General features: G+C 47.7%; 2 protein-coding genes and 1 pseudogene across 8 annotated transcripts in view; all 3 read right to left on the bottom strand.

The window, feature by feature from the left end:
* Positions 1 to 961: 961 nt before the first annotated feature.
* Positions 962 to 9,048, bottom strand: LOC116892492 (zinc finger protein 226-like). 2 transcript variants are annotated; one of them, XM_032894229.1, is made up of 7 exons: positions 8,692 to 9,048; positions 7,641 to 7,741; positions 5,220 to 5,361; positions 4,736 to 4,825; positions 4,221 to 4,347; positions 3,110 to 3,178; positions 962 to 2,446 (listed from the first exon to the last, which is right to left on the bottom strand). In XM_032894229.1, the coding sequence occupies exons 3-7, from the start codon at positions 5,232 to 5,234 to the stop codon at positions 972 to 974; spliced, it is 1,776 nt and encodes a 591-aa protein (XP_032750120.1). In that variant the 5' UTR covers positions 5,235 to 5,361; positions 7,641 to 7,741; positions 8,692 to 9,048; the 3' UTR covers positions 962 to 971. The 2 variants fall into 2 exon arrangements, with proteins under 2 accessions (XP_032750120.1, XP_032750121.1); XM_032894230.1 differs by lacking the exon at positions 4,736 to 4,825 and having other exon boundaries at positions 8,692 to 9,046.
* Positions 9,049 to 10,431: 1,383 nt separating this feature from the next.
* LOC116893396 lies at positions 10,432 to 14,946 on the bottom strand (annotated as a pseudogene).
* The window catches only part of LOC116892493 (zinc finger protein 45-like), a 30,023-nt gene continuing 20,911 nt past the window's right edge, over positions 14,462 to 23,573 (bottom strand). For 2 of the 6 annotated variants that reach the window (XM_032894233.1, XM_032894234.1), the window contains exons 4-5: positions 20,719 to 20,845; positions 14,462 to 16,587 (exon numbers count right to left, since the gene is read on the bottom strand). In XM_032894233.1, the coding sequence (XP_032750124.1) occupies positions 15,269 to 16,587; positions 20,719 to 20,842 (1,443 nt within the window). In that variant the 5' untranslated portion in view covers positions 20,843 to 20,845 and the 3' untranslated portion in view covers positions 14,462 to 15,268. Of the gene's footprint in view, positions 16,588 to 20,718; positions 20,964 to 21,192; positions 21,385 to 23,573 lie in introns of those variants that run through there. The other 4 variants (XM_032894232.1, XM_032894236.1, XM_032894235.1 and 1 more) reach the window with 4 other exon arrangements.

Below are 23,573 nucleotides of genomic sequence, written 5' to 3'. Positions count from 1 at the left end.
ATAATTGATTCTACAAAACACGAGACAAAAACCCAAGAAGATAGGACCCAGTGGACGACGAAGGTTGGGGCAAAGGACAGATATTAATCATAAAAAGACAATACCATGTTGATACTGCAGATGACAGTAACGAGTGGCTTTCTGTTTTGTCTATACTGGGGACTGGACCCAGGACCTGTGCGTGATAAACTATTCTAACACTGTGCTACATCCCCAGGTTGAAAGTGAGTTTTTATATTTCGGTTGCTTCTGAGTTCTTACTAAGGCTATTGTGGTTCCTGTAACAGGAACTTACAGCTCAACAGTTTCAAAAGTACATGCCCGCGTTTTAGTAACAAATACTATCTTTTAAGTGCTCGGTACTAGGATTATGTCAGTTCAGCAGTACCTTTCCTTTATAAAGAACTTCCAAAAAGCCCCGATGAGGCACCCTTCCCACAGTTCTCCTTGTGACACTTGAAAAAGGACACGGTTGCAACTACAGTTTCCTTGAAATTAACGGTGCCCGGAAACACTGCAATACGAGGACCAGAAACACTGACCTTAACGAGATAATCTTTCTTTTGAAAAATGATTAAAAGAATTCACGGAGCATGCCGGTGAGATGCTCAGTGGGTAAAGGTGCTGCCACCAAGCCTGACAGCCTGAGTTTGATCCCTGGCTCCTCACAAGGTAGAAAGAGGGAACTGCCTCCCAGAAGGTACCCACTGATCTCCACACACATGCTATGATATGCCTGCACGAGTACATGTGTGCTCCACATACACTAAGTCGTATTCTTAAAAGATCGTTTACGTTCTGTGTGTGAATGTTCTGCCCACATGCACGCATGCGTGCCATATACTGGATCTTCTGAAACGCAAGGTTATGGGAATTAGGTTCTTTGCTCTTAACTGCCAAGCCGCTCCTGCAGCCCCCACACTAAAGTGTTTTAAAATGTAATGAAGCGAAAGGGGGAAAAAAAAAAGAATTCACACGACACGAGTCAGTTCAAGCACTATTTTATAGAACATTTTTTCCTGAACGGGTTCCCCAGTGCTTTTAACGTCTCTCTTGCTCTTGTAAGGTTTACCGCTGCTGTGGATTCTGTGGTGAATTATAAGATTTGACCGCCAACCGAAGCTCTTACCACAAACTTCACACTTGTAGGGCTTCTCCCCCGTGTGGACTCTCTGGTGGGACTGCAGCTGTGACGAGCGACTGAAGCCTTTCCCGCACGCATCGCAACTGTACGGCTTCTCTCCAGTGTGGACTCGCAAATGGACCTGGAGGTTCGAGTTCAGAGTGTAGCCCTTACCACACACAGTACACACGTACGATTTCTCTCCGGTGTGTATGCCCTGATGGGCCTGAAGACTCGAAGGGCGACTAAATTCTTTCCCGCAGTCCACGCATTTATAGGGTTTCTCTCCCGTGTGGACTCTCTGATGGATGTAGAGATTTGAGCTACAAATGAAGCTTTTCCCACACTCCTGGCACTTGTACGGTTTCTCTCCCGTGTGGACCCTCTGGTGGGACCGCAGGTGGGAGTTGCGACTGAAACTCTTGCCGCAGGCATCACACTTGAACGGTTTCTCGCCGGTGTGGAGTCTCTGGTGGTCCTGGAGGTGGGAGGCCTGACTGAAGGCACTCCCGCATGCCTCACAGTTGTAAGGTCTCTCCCTGGTGTGCACCTTCAGATGGATGTTAAGGGCGGACCTGCAATTGAAGGTTTTCCAGCACTGCCCACATGTGTGTGGTTTCGCTATTGTCTGGTCCCCCTGGTGGATGGGGAGATTATGACCGGACTCCTTACGCTTTTCTCCTGTGCGATCTTCATGAGCGCAGCCGTCTGTGCCACAGGGGGAGCCTCTCCCACATTCGGCACACGCACGAGACTTCTCTCCCGAGTCCAACACTTGGTGAGGAGCAGAGCTGCAGAGATCGGTAACAGCTTCTTTGTATGGGGAGCTTTTCTGTCTAGTGTGACTCACTCCATTCTGGTCAAATGGTGCCACCTCTGTACTGTCTCTCCCGTGATCACTGGGGCTATACGACTGTTTACTCTTGTGTCCTCTACGATCGGGGTGGGGATGTGAACTCCTACTTGTAGAGTGTATATCCGGTTTACTCTGACCCTGGTCATCTCTCTTGGAGACTTGCTGGTATCGGTCCTTACGAGTCTGCGGCTCAGTCAGTAAAGTTTTCTGGGAAAGCGGGAGCCTTCCCGTATGGATGGGAACGTTCACTTTATGACTCTTTATATAGTTCTCATCTTCAGAAACGTGAGGAGATGACCTTAGCCTGACCCAGCAGGGAGAATCGTCCTGTAACTGAGGAGCATTTACCACAGAGTCCCGACACGTGGTTAAGTCGTCCGTGACCCACTGCCAGATTTGCCAGCAGGAAAGGGCTTCCGGTGACCTTCCACCTTGGACAGCTCCTCTCCCACTCTGGTTGTTCATTCCTATGGAGACAGAGGTAAGGACAAGTGAAAAGCGTTTACACTTGGATTTCACACTTAGCTCACAATACCAGATTTGAATGCAAATCAAGATGATTCCTTTTCACTATTGATGAAACTTTCGGGTGTAACTGCTAACGGAAGCCACTGTAAAGTCCACTGAGGTCCCGACTGTTAGGAACCAATAAGGGTTGGATAAATGGCTCAGCAGTCAGGAGCACTGGCCGCCCTTCTAGAGGACCTGGGTTCATTCACAGCATCTCACAGCTGTAACTCCACTCCCAGGGAATCCGACGCCCTCTTCTGGCCTCCGTGGACCCCAGGCACACATGTGGCACACATAAACACACGCAAGCAGACACCATACACATAAAATAATAATGAAAAAATTTAAAGACAGAACCAATGAAGCCATTTAAAAGCGAGTACTGATTGAATTTTTTTTTTCTTTTTGAAATTATGGATCTTTCCTTCCTACCACAGGATGGTGTCCACAGGAAGAAACATTTTATGGTGCTCAGCTTTCCCGCAGCTACCCAGAACGGTGCCTGGCATGCAGTCCAGCATAACACGCTGCAAGTGCTCAAAGCATGCTGTTTGGCCCACACAGTGCTGGCCACAGGGACCGTGGATGGCAAGTCCTAGGGACGAGTAACGGAGACTCACCTGAACCTTGCTCCCTAGGCTTCTCTTCTCTTTCTAGCTGTGGTTTCTCTTGTTTGAAAAGTTGATACTCTATGAACAGGCAAGGATCACAAATGTCAAAGGGCGAAAATGCACTGGGGATGTCACGGAGATCATCACCAACACAACAGATACAGTGTGATAGAGCTTGTACACACGTAGCCCAGGGAAGACACACCGTTTATGATGCGACCCTTCTACCACACACACGCGCGTGTCAGAAACAGTCTGAGCGACCCACTTTGAGCTCACACCTGCAGTCTTCAGACCTATTCTCCCTCGCTCAGCATCCGCTCATTCCTTTTCCTACAATGTGGTTATTTTCTCTAAGGAATCTGGTGTTTTCCACTCCATTGTGTTTCAGGAGACATTGCCAGCAGAGGCGTTGAGAGACAGCCCAGTGGTTCAGATCACTTGCTGCTCTCCCAAACAGAGTTCTGTGCCCAGCGCCTACAACCACCTAGCCCCAGCTTCAGGGGGTCCAATGTCCTTCTCTGGCCTCTGAGGGCTCCTACACAAAGGTGTGTCTCACTCACACAACACGCATAAAAGTAATAAAAATAAATATCTTTTTAAAATGACCAGTATGGGGCTAAAGAGATGGGCCAGTGGTTAAGAGTGCTTGCTGCTCTTCCACAGGACCCCAAGTTCAGTCCCTAGTACCCACATCCTGTGGCTCACAACCATCTGTAATTCCTCTAATTCTAGCCTCAGAGGGTACACATACCTACGTGTGTGTGTATACACACACATACACACACATACCCCAAATAAGATATGATTTTGCGGGGTTTTTTGTTTGCTTGTTTTTCAAGGCAAGGTTTCGCTGTGTAGCCCTGTAGTCCAGGCTGGCTTCAAACTCACAGAGATTCACCTGCCTCTGCCTCCTGAGTACTAGGATGGCTCACAACCACCTGTAACTTGAGTTTCAAGGGATCTAACACCTTCCACTGGCCTCAATAGGTACCAGGCAATATACTCCTATACAGACATATAAACAAACAAACAAACAAAATGTCCTGAAATATCCTGTTCATAAAAGACAAGAAATGTTCCAACTCCAAGGTATGTGCCAGAGGGCACCTGTCCTCACCCACTGAGAGCAGGTTCCGAAAATTCTCCACCATCACATCTTGGTACAGCTTCCTCTGGGTGGAGTCCAGCAGCCTGAACTCCTCCTTAGTGAAGATCACAGCCACATCCTTGAATGTTACTGCCTCCTACAACAAGCACATATGACCTCAATCTTACAAATAACTACTGTTAGTGACACTGTCAGAGTTAAAATAGTCTATCTTGGGGACGAGGGGGAGGAAGCTTATAAAGACTCAGAAGTTCTAAAAGGAGGTTCCTTGAGATTATGGAATTATACAACTCATAAGTCACGGGAACTCCCTGAAACTGACCAATGTCCAAGGTCCCTCTGGCCATAGACTTCTATGAGCAATAAGAACTGCTGAGGGGACTCCGGTCAACAGAGTTTCCTAGAAGAGCCTCTCCTACCTATTGAGATGTCTGCAAGTCGTACATAAAATTCTAAGGAAACCTTTCTATGATGCAGATACCTTGGAGTCATCCTGTTCCCGAGACTAACCCCAATAAACTCACCAATTCCTCAACTTGGACTTGGGTCATATTGTTACTTGAGTCTGTTGTGGATTCCCTACTTGGGGTAAACAGATGTCTGTCTCTGTCACCCTAAGAGAAGGATCAACAACAATGCCTGCTTACAGGCACAATAGCTCTGGGACAGTTAAACTTACAGTGACAAACAAGCACCTGGCATAGCCTAAAGACCTCACGTACTTTTACACATTCTAGTTTTAAAATTACATTTACTCATTGTATGTGTGTGTGTGTGTATGATAGTACTGTGTGAAAGACAGATGACTACTTGTGGAAACTGGTTCTCTCCTTCCACCATGTAGATCTTGGGGATCAAACTTAGGTCATCCGGCCTGGAGGCATGGACCTTAACCCCTGAGCCATCTTGTCTGCTTGCAAATGCTTTGAGTCTCCTAACAAGAGAAAAATCCTCTAGCTTGAGAAGAACCATTGCATTCTGACAGGGAGAATGGTGAGCTCTACTTACCATGGGCGCACTCATTTTTACCCTTCCTTCCGGGAGATGCAGAGCTGAAAAAGGCAGAAATCGGAAGAGAGAGACGACCCGACGGTACCACTGACCACACAGCTGATCCTTGTCAGATAGTCAGGTCCGTGTTCCTTGTAGCCTACGGTCAGAGGACGACAATGATACCGCGTATGATGTCAATTCCATTCAGGAGTAATCACGGAACACTGTGCCCAACCACAACATATGAGATTTCCTTGTACTAATTTTTTGCGATTTTCTCTAGGTTTTAAATTCTAAGGAAACTTTCAGTAATCGGTAGTGTTGGCAGTGAGGACGGTAAACGTGGAAACAGCATCTAACGCTAATTCACTGTAACTGGTACTCGGCGTCCCTCTCCTGCTGGAAGTGCTGTAGCACAAGGAAGGCAGTAAATCCCTCCCTGGAGCCCACAGGGGATGCATCGTGAATCCTGATTTGGCTCTGCACACAGCACTGCCTCACGTTGCTTGGGACTTTTAGCAGGTGTGACTGTTGACAATATTCATTAAGCATGGGGGGGTGGTGAATCACAGTGCTGTGATTACAGGGTACCCTGCTCCATTTTATCTGGGCCAGGTGGCACGGCAAACATGGTAGGCTGAATCTTCAGATGAGACCCCTCCGTGAACTATTTACACTGGACCTGTGTGGGAGTCACCCAGGTCTCCTTAGAATGCTGATTTCTGGGGTGTGTCTGCAGGAATTTTGCTAGATGAGCAGGGCTTGAGTCTGGGTGGAGTTTAAGCTCTGGCAACATCCCCAGGAGAGGAAATTCTCTCTGCTGGTTCATGTGAGTTTCTAAAGTTTTGTTTTGTTTTTTGTTTGTTTGTTTTTTATTTTTTAAGATTTACCTATTTATTTATTTAATCCAAGTACACTGTCACTGTCTTCAGACACACCAGAAGAGGGCATCAGATCTTATTACAAATGGCTGTGAGCCACCATGTGGTTGCTGAGATTTGAACTCAGGACCTCTGGAAGAGCAGCCAGTGCCTTTAACCGCTGAGCCATCTCTCCAGCCCCATGGTGAGTTTCTAAATGGTTGCAGGGAACAGCCAGTCCCAAGGCACACAGCTGCCATTTAACAAAAACTTACCCAGAAAACCTGACAGAACCGTACTCAGAACCACGCTAAAAGAACCACTGTTCCATTTGCATGCTAAAGTACTAACAATTTTTTTTTAAAAACACGATCCTGTCATTTTGGAAATCTCCATGTCTATAATGTAAAAAAAAAAAAAAGTTATTTGGAAAAAACAGAATTGGTGAAAACAACTTTTTTAAAAACCTAATACTAGGGACTGAGGGGATGGCTTAGTTGGTAAAGAGGCAAGCGGGAGGAGCTTGGCTCCCTCTCAAGGAAAGCTGGAGGGGGGGACTGGGGGCTGCATGCTAGGGGCTGTAATGCCAGTGCTGGGAAGGCAGACAACGTATTATCTTGCCTGCCTCTCGGTCAGCCTGCCACACCTAAGCAGGCAAGCTCTAAGTCGACAGAGGGGATGTGGTGGGTAAAGGCGTTTAGCACCAAGCCTGACTGAGTTTGGTCCTCAGGATCCACATGGTGGAAGGTGGGCAGCATCTCCCCAACGTGGTCTTCTAATCTCCACATACAAACTGCAACTCGCTTGCCCCACCCTTACCCAAACCCGGGGTTGACCTCCGACGTCCGCCCGTACACACATTCAGGTCTCAACAAAGATCCAAAGCCTGCTCTCCAGGTCCCTGTGGGCCGGTGCTAACTACGTTCACCATACTGGCTGGCTTCCTCGGGGTGCTTGTACCAGTGAGATGGAGCCGCTGGCTGTGGGTTCCCACAGCCTAGCTTTGAGGCCAGCCTCCCCACTCTTGGGGCTTCCTTCTGAAGGGACTGAGGTAGCAGAACAAACTCCGTTTTGATCTTTTTTTTTTTTTTTTTTTTTTTTTTGGTTCTTTTTTTTTTTGAGCTGGGGACCGAACCCAGGGCCTTGTGCTTCCTAGGCAAGCGCTCTACCACTGAGCTAAATCCCCAACCCCCCGTTTTGATCTTAAGACTCAGTCTATCTTGTCCTCCAAACAATTTTAAAATGCTGTCCTTGGAGGAAGCTACTATCTAGAAAGCTAGCGTCTTCGGTCCTTGAAGTGATATGACCCACACCCTTGGGCTCTGGGAAAGAGACCAACATTCCTCTACCCTCGCATGCAATGCCAAGTCTTAGAAACCCCGCTTTCGGCTTTTTTCCTTTATAAACCCCCTTCCCCTAGAGCTGGGGGTCGCTCTCCTTTCTCTTCCGTCAGGAAGGTCGTGTGGCCCAAGCTCGACTTGAAGCGAGATGCTCATGTGCTTGCATGGGAGCTGTGGCTCCTGGTGGTCTCTTTGGGGTTTCTGCAATCTGGGCACAACACTCTGTGTAAACTAACCTCTAATTACGGTCATTCCCAGGTGTATAACCTCCGACGTCAGTCAGTCTTAGTCACATGTGGCTTTATGGCTTCCAGCACTGCTTTTTGGGAAGTCAGGGCTGCAGGGAAACCAAAAATTGTAAAATTACAAAATTCCCTACATTAAACCACACAGTTCCTGCCCCCCTACCTACTGCAAGCAACCAGCTCCTTCCCATAAAGGTCATAGGTGGGTCATGGCTGTGAGTAGCTAGCTGATCCACAGAGGCAAGAAGTGGACGGAGTATTACAGCGGTCTCCGTGACCTATGTGCTAGGAAGTTTTGAGCATTTCACTATCCGTTTGTTGTTTTGTTTTTTTTCCCCTCCAGGTATGCTACTAGGAAGGTCTAATTTTTGTCTTTTGCAGAACAGCCAGTAAATGCACAGAGGAATGAGCTGGGGCAGAAGCAGAGCCAGCTATGGGGTGGAGAAGGTGGGCTGCAGGCCTGGAGGGGAGCCGCAGGAGGAGGGAGGGGGCTTCAGGTAGAAGAGGGAGCTGCAGAAGGGAAGAGATGGCTGCAGGCAGAGAGAGGGGGCTGCAGGAGTGAGGGAGACTGCAGGGAGAGAGGGAGCTGCAGAAGGGAGGGGCTGCAGGAGGGAGGGGGACTACAGGGAGGAAAGGGGGCTGCAGAAGGGGAGGGGGGAGCTGCAGAAGGGGAGGGGTGATGCAGGCAGGATGGGTGCTGAGGGCCAGAAGAAGGGGGTTGCTAGAAAAGGTTGCAGGACCAAAGAGAGAGAGGTTGAAGGCAGAGGGGGCTGCGGGCAGGAGAGGAGGCCACAGGCTGGAAGGGGAGCTGTGGGAAGGGAGAGAGGGCTGCAGACAGAGAGGGGGCTGCAGTCCAAGAAAGGGGTAGCAGGCAGGGGGCAGGGTGCAACAGGCAGGAAGGGGGTACTGCAGGCGTTAGAGAGGGCAGCAGACAGGGAGAGGGGGCTGCGGGGACGGAGCGCGGGATCCCTGCAGAATCAACTTGCCCCGAGGGCCTGCAGACCGGGGGGACGCTCCCTCCGGAGCTCGCGCTGTTCCTTACCTTTCAAACCTCGCTCCTTCCTTCTCGCCGGAGACACAATTACTGTCGATCTCAGAAGCATCTAGGGGACATCCTGGCTAAAACAACTCAAACCCAGAGGCACAGATGGCTAACAAGCCAACCAGAACCCGATGAGTTCCCAGAATTCCGCGTGGAGAAACTGTGACGACGCTCGGCTCCGTGGTAACGGAAGTGAGGCTGCAGAGGCGTGGGTGGCCCATCCATGAAGCTAGGGAAGGAGCACCGCCCTCCCGTATTGGATTTCCCTGTTTTTTGTTTGTATGTTTTTTTTTCTTTTTTCATTTCTCATAGTCCCTAAGAAAGCCTTGAGCAACAATGTCTTTACATCGTAGGCTGTCTGTGTGATATCTGTAGGATATATGTGCTTTGGCGCTGGAGAGGTGACGTAGTGCGGAGAGCGCGGCTGGTACAGAGTACCAGGCACTAGGGAGCTCAAAACTGTAGTCACTCCAGCTCGGGAGGATCCGTTGTCCTCTCGTGGCGTTCTTGAGTACTGCATGTCCACGACGCACCACAGACAAAACACGCAGAGAAGACATCCACATAAAACTTTTTTTTGAAAAACCAAAAAATAAACTATTTATTGGTGTGTTCATGTATGTGTGGGGGACAGCGTACAGTAGTAAATTCTCTCTTTGCACTCACTTGTTGTCAGGTTGGGCAACAGGAGTGTTTTACCTGCTGAGCCACCTTGCCAGTCCTTGAAAACTCTTAAAGGCCCAGAGCAAGACCAACTTTTAAAAAGGAACAAAGATTCAATCACGGTTCAGCAATTTAAATAGAAATATGAATAGCGAACAAAGATGTTTATCTTTAGATAAGTTTTTTAAAGAAATGGATGTAAGCAAAATGAGTTTGTGAGAGGGGAAAACGAGATAAAAACAAGAGAAAATGCTAACACGCGAGAACCTAACTGTACCTGACATGCTGATGGGGAAAATACAGAATGAACAGCTGTGCTTTGTTTCAAGCTGTTCTTAGGAAAGTTAAACATATTGCCATTAATCAACATAGCAGTTAGCCTAGAGGTGAATGGCTGTTTCACAACAGTAACCAGTTCTCCTGACTCCCCCTTCGTGTTTCCAGCCCAGCCCCTTCAAACATTTCTCTCAACCATTCCTCTCAGTTTCCCAAAGGTGTAAACAGTCCCTCCTCCCAGTTTCCCCAATTCTAACTGCTCCAAACTATAGCGACTGTTGTAGCCCTATCTACTCAGCTCAACTGCTCCTGGCTCGCTTGTCTCCTAGCACCCTCTGTCCCAACTGCCCACTCCTCTTGTTCTGCTAGCCCCGCCCCCTTTCCATGCCAAAGCTTCCTTCTCATTGGTCTCCTGAAGTTCCTCAGCTTGTGCAGCTTCACAAGAAATGATGGATGCCTATTACCTATCCAGTGAGAGCTTGCCTTTAGTTAATTGGCTCGCTTCTCATCGTTTTCAAGCAACTGATCTCCGTGTTTATTTCACTGACTTCACTTTCGACATAAAAATAAATGAATGAATAAACAAACAAATGTAATTCCTGCTTCTTGCTAATTATTTTGGGAACTTTTCAGTGACCACATATGAACTAACTGTGTCTCCTCCTCCAGCCTCGGCCCGCTGCCGCACGCCACATTCTTTTTTTTTCTTTTTTTCTTTTTTTCAGAGCTGGGGACCGATCCCAGGGCCTTGCTTTGCTAGGCAAGCGCTCTACCACTGAGCTAAATCCCCAAACCCCGCACGCCACATTCTTGTCAGCTGGCTCCAACCTCTTTACAGTCTCTACACCACGCGAATGGCTGATTCCTTTTCTCCTGTTTCTGTTGTGCAAGAAATTCTTCTCTTTCTCAACTCAAAGCTGACTTGCTATTTTAAGCATCGGCCGACGATTCTGAACAGTCTTTGCCCTCTTCTTCAAACATTCAACTCTCTTAATGAGATGGTCTTTTAGTTCTTCCATTGCACTTGCATCCCTTCACATACCTGCTGTAAAAAGAAAAAAAATCCAGATGTTTCCAGCTGCTCACAAGCTTTCTGCAGCGTTTTAAAGGCGCCCGCCCATCAGCTCTCCATATTGTTGATTGGTATCAGCCGCAGTCTCATCTTCAAGAACTCACTTTTTATTTTTAAAATGAGCTAAATATGTATGCCCCCCCCTTTGAAGTTCATCATTCATCTGAAGAAGCCAGTGACGCAATGGGTAAATTACAGGTTTATTCCAATTACCAAACCCTAGAAAGGTCCTCTTGCTTGCAGCCTTTCCCAAAGGTTTGTATTTGAGGATACCAAAAAGTTTCAAAATTCCGTTGGTTGTCTGTTCTGGCATTTCCTCTCTGATATCAACATCTTGCTTGGAGTTTATCTCAGCTAGAACATCACTGAGAACTTCAAACAGTCGCATTGACCCCAGGGGCTCACATGTGATTAAACTATAGTTCTTCTTAAAAGGGTCCTTGTTAAGTGAGGATCTCCAAGATGAATTTGATTTGGTCACTCTTGGTTAAGTCTTATAGCTTAGAATTCAAATTCTCCTCGGCAAACCACTTCCCCAGTGAGAAGAGGCAATTCTTCGCATATTATAATTTAAAGCACATTACAGGTATACCACACAGTCCTACAGGATGAGCAGTTGGAGAAAGATCCAATTGCACCGTAAAGGAAATGCTTATAAAACAAAAAGAAGGAATGAAGACCCCACCCCAACCCCCAGGGATAGACTAAACTGCGCTCCGTTCTGGATGTTAATGAGAAAGGGACTGCAGCGGCTGAGAGACGCGGGCTATAGAAAAACTGTGGAGTTAAATCATCCTGTATACTGTAAGAATGTGTCAACAACTGAATAGAAGTCAGCTTGTGTTTTGCACTGGGGACATGGGTTTGTTTATATTTTCACAGGAAACAAAAAGCCATGGATCCCATCAAAACTTACAAAGCTCAGAGTTGAGCGGGGGAGGTTTCTGAGAACCTTGGCCACTGACCCAAAAAGAGGGAAGAAGAGAGACTTCCTTGCCAGATGGAGAAGCCCGGACAAGAAGTGTTCAGCACCTGACCACTGACAGGCCGATGAGCAGGACTTTGGTCTCCTGCAATACAGAGCCACCCACAGGGCAGAGCAACAATGGCTCGTGAGCAGGACTTTAAGAGGCTATGATGAATACTGCATCCTGCATAGCCCAAAGTCAGAGCGGCAAGCCAAAGGTTCACAGAGCTGGGGACAGAGATTGAAAGAGTGGAGAAGCAAAAATCACAACAGTAGCATGGCTACCAGGAGCGCCCTTTGAAACTTCATAATTAGGAGCTCAAACAAATGGGGGTAAATGTACTGTGAATTGTCTTGTGCACCTGGCCCTTTAAAGGACCTGCAGTTGTTAGTCAACTGGCCTTTAAGAGTTCTTAGCTGGGGCTGGAGAGATGGCTCAGTGGTTAGAGCACCAACTGCTCTTCCAGAGGTCCTGAGTTCAAATCCCAGCAACCACATGGTGGCTCACAACTGTCTGTAACTCCAAGATTTGACGCCCTCGCACTCAGACATACATGCAGGCAAAACACCAATGCACATGATATTAAAAAAAAAAAAATAAAAAGAATTCTTAACTGTTACAACTGCTTGACCCATGACCTTCAGTGTTGGTTGTCTCTTGGATTTCTGGGAATAGGGTAGGATATAAAAACGCCAGCTGAGGATGAGGGCTGGCTAGCCAAATGACAAGAGGACCGGGCTAGCAGAGCCAGAGGAAAAGGGCAGAAGATATTGCTAGAGACAGTTGAGCTAGAAGTTGAGCTGGAGAAGTTGGCTAGAACGGTTTTAATTGGGAGCTTTTAACATTGGGACCATTTAAGCACAGTGTTGGGAAACTGAGAGAAGAATGCTTGCTGAGGAGAAATGTTTGAAGGGGCTGGGGTGGGAACTGAGACGAGGTCTGGCAGGCAGTTAAGAGGACTGGTTACTATTGTTTTAAAAAAGGTAGGAATTTCACATCTAGATATGTATGGAGGCAAAGGAACCCTTAGGTTGATACAGAATATGGTTTTCAATTGTTTATAGCTGCTTTTTTCCCCTCACAATTACAAAACCTGGAAACCCAAACGAATGTGGTATATCCATTCAAAAGAATACTATTCGGCAATGAAAAAAAATGACTGTGGGGGTTGGGGATTTAGCTCAGTGGTAGAGCGCTTGCCTAGGAAACGCAAGGCCCTGGGTTTGGTCTCCAGCTCCGAAAAAAAGAACCAAAAAAAAAAAAAAAAAAAATGACTGTGGTTCTAAGGACTGAAGGCCATGGTAGAACACTTGCTTATGTATGGAGCCATGGGTTCAATACCTAGTAAGCACTCCCCAACAAGATACACACAAAATGGATAAATTAAAGAATTATACCACTGTGGGGGTGGGTACACACCTTGGATTCCAGCATTCTGGAGGCAGAGGCAGGTAGATCTCGGAGTTTAAGGCCAGCCTGGTCTACAGAGTAAGTTCCAGGACAGCCAGGAGAAACCTTGTCTCAAAAAACAAACAAACAAAAATTATACGGAGTGAAAGAAGTCAGAGGCAACAGGCCACATAGGATAGGGTTGCATTTACACCATTTTGGAAAAATTCAACAATGCAAACAGAACGGAAGTCAGTAGTTATCAAGGGCAGAAAGGGGAGAATTCAGCAGCGAGGATGCTGAACCTTAAATGTCTTGGTGGGAGCTACCCCAAAGTAAACATCTGCCAAATCTACAAAGGTATAACAAAGTCAGTCTTACTGAATATAGTCCTGTTAAAATCAGCTTAGCTTAAATGATTCCATATTTACCTCTGATCTCACTGAGGGAATGTTCGTCTTAAGTGAATGTTGAATTTTGTCAGATATTTTCTGAAGAAATTGAAAGGGACCAGTCAGACTCCATGTGCACAAACGTCCTGCATCTAAACAGTTCCAGAGAACGGATGTGACAAGTCTGTGTAACCTGTGCTGACACTGAAGGTGAGACCGAGTGGAAATGGCCGTAAGTCGTGCTTCTGTTTGTTAGAAGCACTGTATGCAGCTGGCACTGAGAACCTCAGGAGTGTATGCATTAGTCACAATTCAGGAATAAAACTGAGGTCTGAGCCTGTATGACTGCATACAAATATACGTAAATCAGTGCAGGGCGAGCATCCAAGTAAGACTGTCACAACCCACTGCTCTCGGAGGCCACCAGTGCACTAAGACTCTAATAGACATCCGTAGACAGGCTCCACTCGGTGGGGGATAGCCTGTGTAGATGACTTAAATGTCTGCCAACCCCGTAGGAACAATTTATAGGAACTTTAGTCAGAGACAGATTGAATAAACTTTTCACCATCACCTCTTTCTAACTTTTTCCTTTTTAATTAAACCAGATCAGGGGAATGTTAGCATTTTGTCTAGGCTCCACCCCAGTTACCTGGTAACAGCCAGGTACGCCTGACTCACTATAAAAGGGGCTGCTTGCCCCCTCCTCCCTCCCTCTCTTGTTCTTGCCTTCCTGCTACTGTTCTGTCCTCTTGTCCTCCCCTGCCACCTCTCAAGGTGCTCATGGCCGGCCTCTACTTCTCTACTCTGTCTCTCTGCCTTTCTCTGCCTCTATTAACCTCCTAACTCCCCTCCCCGTGCCCTGAATAAACTCTATTCTATACTATACCGCTGTGTGGCTGGTCCCTCAGGGGGAAGGGGTGCCTCGGTCTGGAGGTAGTCCTTGGGTGCATAGGTGCACAATGTAGATATACAACTCAAACGTTTACTATTAATCAGAAAGAAATGTATTTTGAAACAATTTCAATAAATGATAATTTATTAACCACAAAACCAAATTTGCATAGTAGTGCCGTGGAACACGTTGTGTTAAGGGGAGGAATGGTGACGGTTGAAATCACGCTGAGACGCAACGTAATCCGCAGCAGACTAGCTTGATGCGTGAGCACTGAAGAACGAGAATGGGAAAGGACCGTAAGTACAGCACTGTGCTTCAGGAAGAGCAGAAGTGTGCAGTCCAAAGCAGTGCGGTTTATAACAGGCGACGACGCTGGCCCTGAGCGGAGAGACTTCAGGCAGCGCCCGTGGGCCCTGTGTGTGGCGACTGTGACATGTAAGGGTTCACACCGTGTGTTCTGAGGAAGGCTACAGTGAAGTCACACAGTTACGGCATGGGTAAGAGCTGCCAGAAGCCCCTCGGATTTCTTACCTGATGAATTCTGAGGTTTTGGTCACTGGATATGCAGAAAGCTTGTAGCGTCCCTAAATATCCCATGACTGTCGCTTACAGTTATGAAGCCCCATGTGTGGCCACAATCAGCAGTGTAAGAAAGTTGCTCCTGTGGAACAGATCCGGTCCCTTCCTTTGAGAGACCTCCAGATCACACTCCACCTTCCCACAGTTCCTGTCTCCATGGATTAAAGGTCAAGGTTCTGACCAAAGTCTACATAGCTCCAACTTATAAGGCTTCTCTATCTGTGGTCTCCCAAGCATCCCGTTCCAGTCAAATACGGATCCTACAACTCCTTTGTCTGCCTTGAGAACTCTAAGAATTGGGACCTTTCAGCTTCCATTTGAAATTCCAAAATATAAAACATCATAGAGTTTGTTTCCCCTGTGAGCCTTCTGACGCAGGGAAATCTTTGCGTCCCTCATCCTCAGTATGGACTCGCTGGTGAATCAGGAGGCTTGAACTCCAGCTGAAGCCCTTCCCACACTCCTCACACTTGTACGGTTTCTCTCCCGTGTGGACTCTCTGGTGGGCTTTGAGGTATGAGCTCCAACTGAAGACTTTCCCACACTCCTCACATCTGTATGGTTTCTCTCCCGTATGGATCCTGTGGTGGTCGTGGAGGTAGGACCTCTGCCGGAAGCGTTTCCCACACACGTCACATTGATATGGTTTCTCTCCTGTGTGGACCCCACGATGAGCTAGAAAGTTGGACGCCCGACAGAAGCCTCTCCCACACTCCTCACACTGATAGGGTCTCTCTCCAGTGTGGGACCTCTGGTGGGCTTGAAGGTGAGACTCTACAGTGAAGCCCTTCCCACACTCTGAGCACTGATACGGTTTGTCTTCACTGTGGACCCTCTGATGCACTTGGAGAATTGAGACTCGACTGAAGGCTTTACCACACCTCTCACATTTATAGGGTTTCTCTCCTGTGTGGATTCTACAATGAACGTTAAGATCTGAACTCCGGCTGAATCCCTTCCCACACGTGCTACATTTGTAGGGTTTCTCTCCCGTGTGGCCTCTCTGATGGGCCAGAAGATGGGAGGCCTGGCTGAAGCCTTTCCCACACTCCTCACATACATAGGGTTTCTCTCCCGTGTGGACTCGTATGTGATTGTTAAACTCCGAGCTGTGACAGAAACTCTTCCAGCAAGCGCCACACTGATAGGGCTTGTTTCCAGTGTGGCCTCTCTGATGGTCCAGAAGGGTGGAGGACCGAGTGAAGCCCTTGCCACACTCCTCACATTTGTAGGGTTTCTCTCCAGTGTGCCTCACCTGATGGGCTTGGAGACCCGATAACCGACAGAAGGAGTGGTCACATTTTTCACATCTATACCTCTTCTCTCCCACAGGGGATCGCCCGTCGGCCTGAAGGCGAGAGTCCCAGGAGTCTTTCTCACTCCTCTCCTCTCTGTCAGGTTCTTCACCACCATTTAGTCCGCAGTGGAGTTGGAGCCATGATTTCCGACTGGAATGTTTGCTGTACTCCTCGTCTTCACAGTGCACATCCTCTGGTTTCACCGGAGAGCCATTTTCTCCGACACGTACTCTGCAGTCTCGAGCCTTGGTTAACTCCCTTGTAACTCGCTGCCAGATCTGTGAGCAGAAAAGCTCCTCGTGTGGCAGGTGCCTCAGTCCCACCTCCTCGAGAGACTCCGTGTCCTCTGGATTCTTGTCTCCTAAAAGCATAAAGAGAATTCAGAGAGAGGCAGGCAGGGCGTGTGAATGCTCTGTTGCCTGATGCTGGAGAGATACAGTTAAGACCACAGCCTAGGGCTGGAGAGACGGCTCAGCGGTTAAGAGCACTGACTGCTCTTCCAGAGGTCCTGAGTTCAATTCCCAGCAATCATCTGTAATGGGATACAATGCCCTCTTCTGGTGTGTCTGAAGAGAGCAACAATGTGCAGCAGACAGCTATAGCATACATAAGATAAACAATTCTTTTAAAGACCACAGCCTAAGGCTTCACTGAGCTGGAGAAAGGCTTCCCTCCTTTTAACATCCAGGATCTTGTCATCTCATGACGTGCCCAGAAGCAAAGGTCAATGCTGCCGGGAGGCAACTAGGTCATGTGGGTGGAGACCCCAAGAATGGGTTAGTGACTATTAAAGAGGCCGTGAAAGGCTCCTTGCCCTTCAACCCAAGGAGACACAGCAAGGAGGTGTGGGTAACCCTGGGAACAGTCCCTATCAGGCATCAGATCTACTCCTGCCTTGAACTTGGACTTTCATGCTTCTACAACAGTGAGACATAGTTCTGCACGTGTTTCTGTTTTTATTTTATGTGTGTAAGTGCCTGCCTGCATGCATGTCTGTCCACCACATATGTCCCTAGTACCCACAGAGGCCAGAAGAGGGTTGTCATCATGTCCCTCACAACAGGAGTTACAGTCAGTGGTGAGTCGCCATGTGTGTGCTGAGAACAAAACCAGGCCGCTTAACCTCTGGGCCACCTCTCCATCTCAGCTGTTTTGAGAAAAGAACGTGTATATGTGCGCGTGCTTGTGTGTGTGTGTGTGTGTGTGTGTGTGTGTGTGTGTGTGTGTGTGTGTGAGTGTGCACATGTACGTGCGTGTGCCTGAGATCAGAATAGAGCACTGGATTCCTTGGAGCACGAAGTACAGACATGAGCCACGTGATGTGGGTAGGAGCCAAACTCGGGTCTTCTGCACGAGCAGCCGGACTCATCACTTCTCCAGACCCAAGTTCCGTTGTTTATAGGTCACTTAAGCCCATGGGTTGTTTATTATTACTATTATTATTATTATTATTATTATTATTATTATTATTATTATTATTATTATTATTGGTGGTGGTGGTGGTGGTAGTGCAGGGAACTAAACACAGAGTTTGAGCCCACGATCTTTTGTTACAGGTGCTAGAGGCTACAGAGTTCAGATAATGAACATTAGCCTCTATCTGTCTGTCTGCCTGTCTGTCTATCTACTTATCTATCTGTAAAGGCACCTAGAAAATTTAAATTAGATATCTTAAAAATGTCTTGACGATAAGTTGTCAAAAGAAAAAAAACCCTTTTCTACACAATGCTTTGATTAGTCATTTTAAATTTGCCAACCATTATGTATCTTCCCATCTAACACAGCCATCATTAACTCATTCGTCCATTAACTCATCCATTCATTAGCTCCTCCGTTCACTCAGTGGGGATTCACAGCACAGCTGCCCTCTGCAGGTCTCCTCCTGAGACGGCGCTGCGCTGGGAACACAGTGAGATAAAGGCACGGTAGGAGTGCACACAGCCATCAGTGGCCAGACAGACAACAGAACAGGGGAAGGGAAGGGAAGAGGACGATAAGGCCCCTTGTGTGATGTAAGAGCTTAGACGAGACCACCATGATCCCGGACGGCTCAGGAGGGTCTCAGATTAAGAACGCTCTTGCCAGTTTAAAAGCAGGCGAGGAAGCAAGAGCATGTGTGGATACAGCAAGGACACCAGTGTGGGTAAGGCTGGGAGGTAAGGAGTCACAGGCCATGTCTACATAGTGGGAGGACGGAGGGACAGACGCACGGGCCACTGTCACTGAGTTCTAAGTCAGTAGGTACCTCAGTCACAGGAAGCTGTGATGTGGCTGACGTGCAAAGGAGCCGGTGAGTGGAGAACTGACGATAAAAGCCCAAGACAGTAGCACCAGAGTAGTACAGACCCGGACAAGTCTCTCTGTGGCCTTGTTACCAACACTGTGCCCAAGATGACAACTACACAGGACGGACTCAGAGCCTCGATGTCTGCACCTGCAGGGTCACCGCCATGGGTGGCTCGCCACAGGTAGTCTACCCTGGGACCCACATGGAGGAAGCAGAGAAGCGACACCCACAAGTTGTCCTCTGACTTCAACAAGCATACTGTGGCACACGTGCCCACCCTCACCACACACCGTACACACTGCACATGCACACCTGCGTGCACAGACACACGCCAGTGTGTTTGCCAAACTTGATGTTTTTGTCTGTTCTGTTTCACAAAACAGGGTGTGTATGCTGGCTTCCCTGGAACTCGCTCTGTAGACCAGGCTGGCCTCAAACTCACAGAGATCCACCCATCTCGGCCCAGCTTTCTAATATTCTGTGTCATAAGAAATGTGTTTTATGTAAAAGACACAAAAGATGCAGACATTAGCATGAATGTTAGAAAGGTCCATTTTCACCATGACTGGTCAGGCCTGTAATCCCAGCATTGGGGAAACTGAGGTAGGAGGGTTACAGGTTCAAAGCCTGCCCAGGAAACAGTTCTAGATCAGCCTGGATTGATTGCTATGGTGCCCTTGTCCCAGGAAAAGGTAAAAACAGTTTTAGGAATATATCTTCATGGCAGAGTGCTTGCCGAGCACACACAGGGCTCTAGATTCAATCTCCATCACCAGACACACACACACACACACACACACACACACACACACACACACACACACACTCATACACTCACACATATACACACTCACACATATATATACACACAAATGCACTCTCACATACACATACATACATACACACATATATACATACTCAAATACATATACACGCACATACACACACACTCTCATATACACATATATACACACATACACACTCACACATAAACATACACATACATATACTCTCTCACACATACACACATATATACACACATACATTCATATACACTCACACGTATACACACAAACATATACACATACACACACACTCACACATACATACACTCATATATACTCACCCACATACACACTCACACATACACACTCACCCAACCCCCCCAGCCACACACTCTCACATATACACTTACATACATATTCACACTCACACATCATACACTCACACACATGTTCACACACACTCGCAGACAAACATACCATTTTCATTTGGCAACAAGCTATACTTTTTACTGCAATGAGAAGTTACCACCAAGGGCTCTGATTATTGCCCCTCCCACTGACCCTTTGAGACAGGGTCTCTCTGTGTAGCCCAGGCTGTCTTGGAGCTTGTTATGTTGTAGGCCAGGATAGCCTTACAGTCACAGAAACCTGTCTGCCTCTGTCTCTCAAGTGCTGGGATTAAAGTTGTGAAGCACCATGCGTGGCTTTTCTGCCCTTTATTTTGGTAAAAATTGTTCATATGCCAGCAAGTCAGCTTTCAGTGGAAAGGCACCTGCTGCCACGCCCAAAGACCTGAGTTCAATTCCCGGGACCCACAGGTAGAAGGAGAGAACCCACCCCACAAGTTGATCTCTGACCTCCCTATGCATGCCACGGCACATATGCATCCACACACATACAAACATACACACACACACACAGTGATTGTTTTAATTTACGGTTTATTTATTTTATGTGTATGAGTGTTTTGCCTGCATGTATGTCTATGCACCGTGTGCATGCAGTGCCTGTAGGGGGAAGACGAGGGAGTCAGATCTCCATGGAACTGGAGTTACAGGAGTCTGGGAGCTGCCATGTGGGTGCTAGGAACCAAACTTGGCTTCTCTGAAGGAGCAGCCAGAGCTCTTAACCCTGAGCCATCTCTCTAGCCCCACAAAGTAAAGATTTTTAATGTTAAAAAAAAACTGTTCCTACATCCATGACATGTGTGGAGGGGATTACGATCAGAGAAAGCACACTGCCCACTGTGGTCCATGTACAAACCACAGGAGTTAGCTAAAGGGGCGGGGCTGGGGCACTACAATGACCCAGCTCTGGGCCTCGCAAAGATTAAAACCCTGAGGCCCTTCAAGAGCTGCGTGCACAGCCAGGGCCACACAGACTTCATGGGAACCACCACTTGCTACGCACCCATCCTCACCCACTGAGAGCAGCATCCTGAAGTTCTCCAGCATCACCTCTCCGTACAGCTTCCTCTGGGCAGCATCCAGCAGCCCCAGCTCCTCATCGCTGAAGACCACGGCCACGTCCCTGAAGGTCACCATCTCCTGTGACAGCAAATACATGACATCTAAATCTTTCAACTGAGGGTAGCTATGGCTAAGGTGGGGCTTGGGCCATGGAGTATCTACCAGGCATCCACAAAGCCCTGGGTCCCACCCCAGTGCCACACACACTGGACCACACACACTCCCCCCTACCCCCGTACAATGCTTGTAATTCCAGCACACGAAGGCTGAGACAGGAGGGTGACTTGTCAGTTTGAAGTCACATCGAGTTCCAGGACAGGATGAAGCCCTGTCTTAAAAGCATAAAACAAAAAGAAATGTCACAGAAAGACCACTTTTTACATAAAGTCCCTATTCTTCTATGTTAAAAAATGCCATGGCAACAGATATGCAATTTTCCTTCTGTGTTTTTCTTTTATCGGTATTCTTTCCCCAAAATGAATACAAAGATTCTTGGTTCTTCATGCCATAGACAACACTGAACCCATGACATAAATCTGGGCTAGTAACAGGTAGCTCAGTGGGTGAAGGAGTTTGCTGACAAGTCAGACATCCCAAGTTCAAATCCTGGGGGCCACCTTATGGAAGAAGAAAACCGACTTGTATGGGCTGTTCTCGAAGTACACTCCAATGCTAAAAAATTAAGTGTTAAAAACAACTAATTTAAGTCAGTGAAAACAACTTGATATGTTGTGATCACTAAAATATTTGTCAAATATTTATTAACCATGTTTATTTTCTATCTATCTATCTATCTATCTATCTATCTATCTATCTATCTATCTAATAGACAGGGTCTCGTAGCATAGGCTAGCTTCACACTTGCTGGGTAGCCAAGGATGACCCTGCACTTCTCTAATCTTCCTGCCTCCATTTCCCGGTTGCTGGGACCACAAGGGTGTGGTGCCAAGACTGGAGTATGTGGAGCTGGGTATTGGACCTGGGGCCTCATGCATGCAAGGCAAGCACTCTACCCCTTAGGCTATGTCCCCAGCCCCCCGTTTGTTTCTCTTTGGTACTCTACGTACCTTTCTCATATATTTTCTTTTCTTTTTTTTTTTTTTTCGGAGCTGGGGACCGAACCCAGGGCCTTGCGCTTGCTAGGAAAGCGCTCTACCGCTGAGCTAAATCCCCAACCCCCCTTTCTCATATTTTAACTAGCTTCGTAAGTGTTGGTTCTGCAGTGCTGGGGACCAAGGCCAAGGCGCTGAACCATTGAGGCAAGTGCTCTGCCCAAGCTAATCGATGGCCTGCATTTCCACTCCTTAGCATCCATGTAGTGAATGTTTTCCCTCTTCTTCTCTAACTTTGTGTATAGAGGAGTGTCCCGACATGGAGGATGGAGGCACGGGATTTTCTAGTCTCTGCTTGTTCATCCAATCATAGGTAGTGGTGGTAGTAATGGTGGTAGTAGCAGTAGTAGTAGTAGTAGTAGTAGTAATAGTAGTAGTAGTAGTAGTTTGTATTTTGTTGTTTTATTTTTTAAGACAGGGTTTCTCTGTATAGCTTTGACAGTCCTGGAACTCACTATGTAGACCAGGCTGGCCTTGACCTCACAGAGATCCCCCTGCCTCTACTTTCCAGGTGCTAGGATTAAAAATGCCCAGCATTTTTGTTATTTTTTTAAATCTTTAAATATTTTTAATTATCTGTATGTGTGGCCGTGTTATGTACAGGTGGGTGCTGGGGTCCTCAGAGGCCAGAAGAGGGCGTCAGATCCCCTGGAGCTGGAGTCACAGGCTCACTTGAGCCACCTGATGGAGGTGTTAGGTTCCGACGTGGATCCTCTGGAAGGGCAGCCGATGCTCTGAAGCACCGAGCCATCTCTCCAGCCCTTGATCTTATTGTTTCGTTCATCCAATTATAAAGTGACATTAACAACGAAAACAGGGGAGATTGATGTCTGGCATCCAAGAATTTCTCAAACGTCAACAACTCTCCTTAATTCTTCCTAAAAGAAGGGAAGTGGAACCTTTGGGCTGTGGTTCTCAACCTGTGGGTCTCGACCCCTTTGGGGACCGAACATCCCTTTCACAGTGGTCACATATCAGATATCCTGCGTATCAGATATTTACATGGCGGTTCATAACAGTGGCAAAATTACAGTTATAAAGCAGCGATGAGAGTAACTTTATGGTTGGGGTCACCACAGCACGAGGGGCCATATTACAGGGTGGCAGCGATAGGAAGGGTGAGAGCCACCCTGGCTTTGAGATGAGAAGCTAAGGCGGTGAGCCAGCTTAGGGGTGAAGGTGCTCTTGCCACAAAGCCTCATAAACTGATTCCATCTCCAGGCCCCACCGGGTGGGAGGAGAAAGATTCCTCCGAGCTCCACACACACGCCAGGCTGTGGCGCACGTGCGCCTCTATACAGCCACATCCACTCAGCAAGTGAACCAGGAAATGGAAGTGTAGGAGCCCAACTCCCCTTCACCTTGGTCACTGTCCTCCTGGGGAATGGCTGGGTCTTAAGAAGGTGCAATGAAGGAAGAGGGCAAAAGAGAGCCCAGCCGGGGTGTGACTAGCTCAGGTGGCTGTCCTCCATGGACAGCAACTGTGCCCTTCCTCAGGGAGCCTGACTCAGACAGCACACGACCCTGCAGTAGCCCCTGGCCACGAGTGACCCGCCTGGCTACACACGCGACTGCTGTGTTTCAAGCAGACACCCTTCCCTTTCGCCTCCGGATCTGCCTGTCATCCTGGGACAGTAGAAAATGGTGCTCACGTCGGTACTCTAAAAAGCAGGCTGCATGGGTGGCCAGCTTCT

Source organism: Rattus rattus, chromosome 2 (genome assembly GCF_011064425.1).
Source record: "Rattus rattus isolate New Zealand chromosome 2, Rrattus_CSIRO_v1, whole genome shotgun sequence".
In the NCBI taxonomy this organism is placed as follows: domain Eukaryota; kingdom Metazoa; phylum Chordata; class Mammalia; order Rodentia; family Muridae; genus Rattus; species Rattus rattus.
This window is presented reverse-complemented; position numbering and strand designations above follow the sequence as displayed.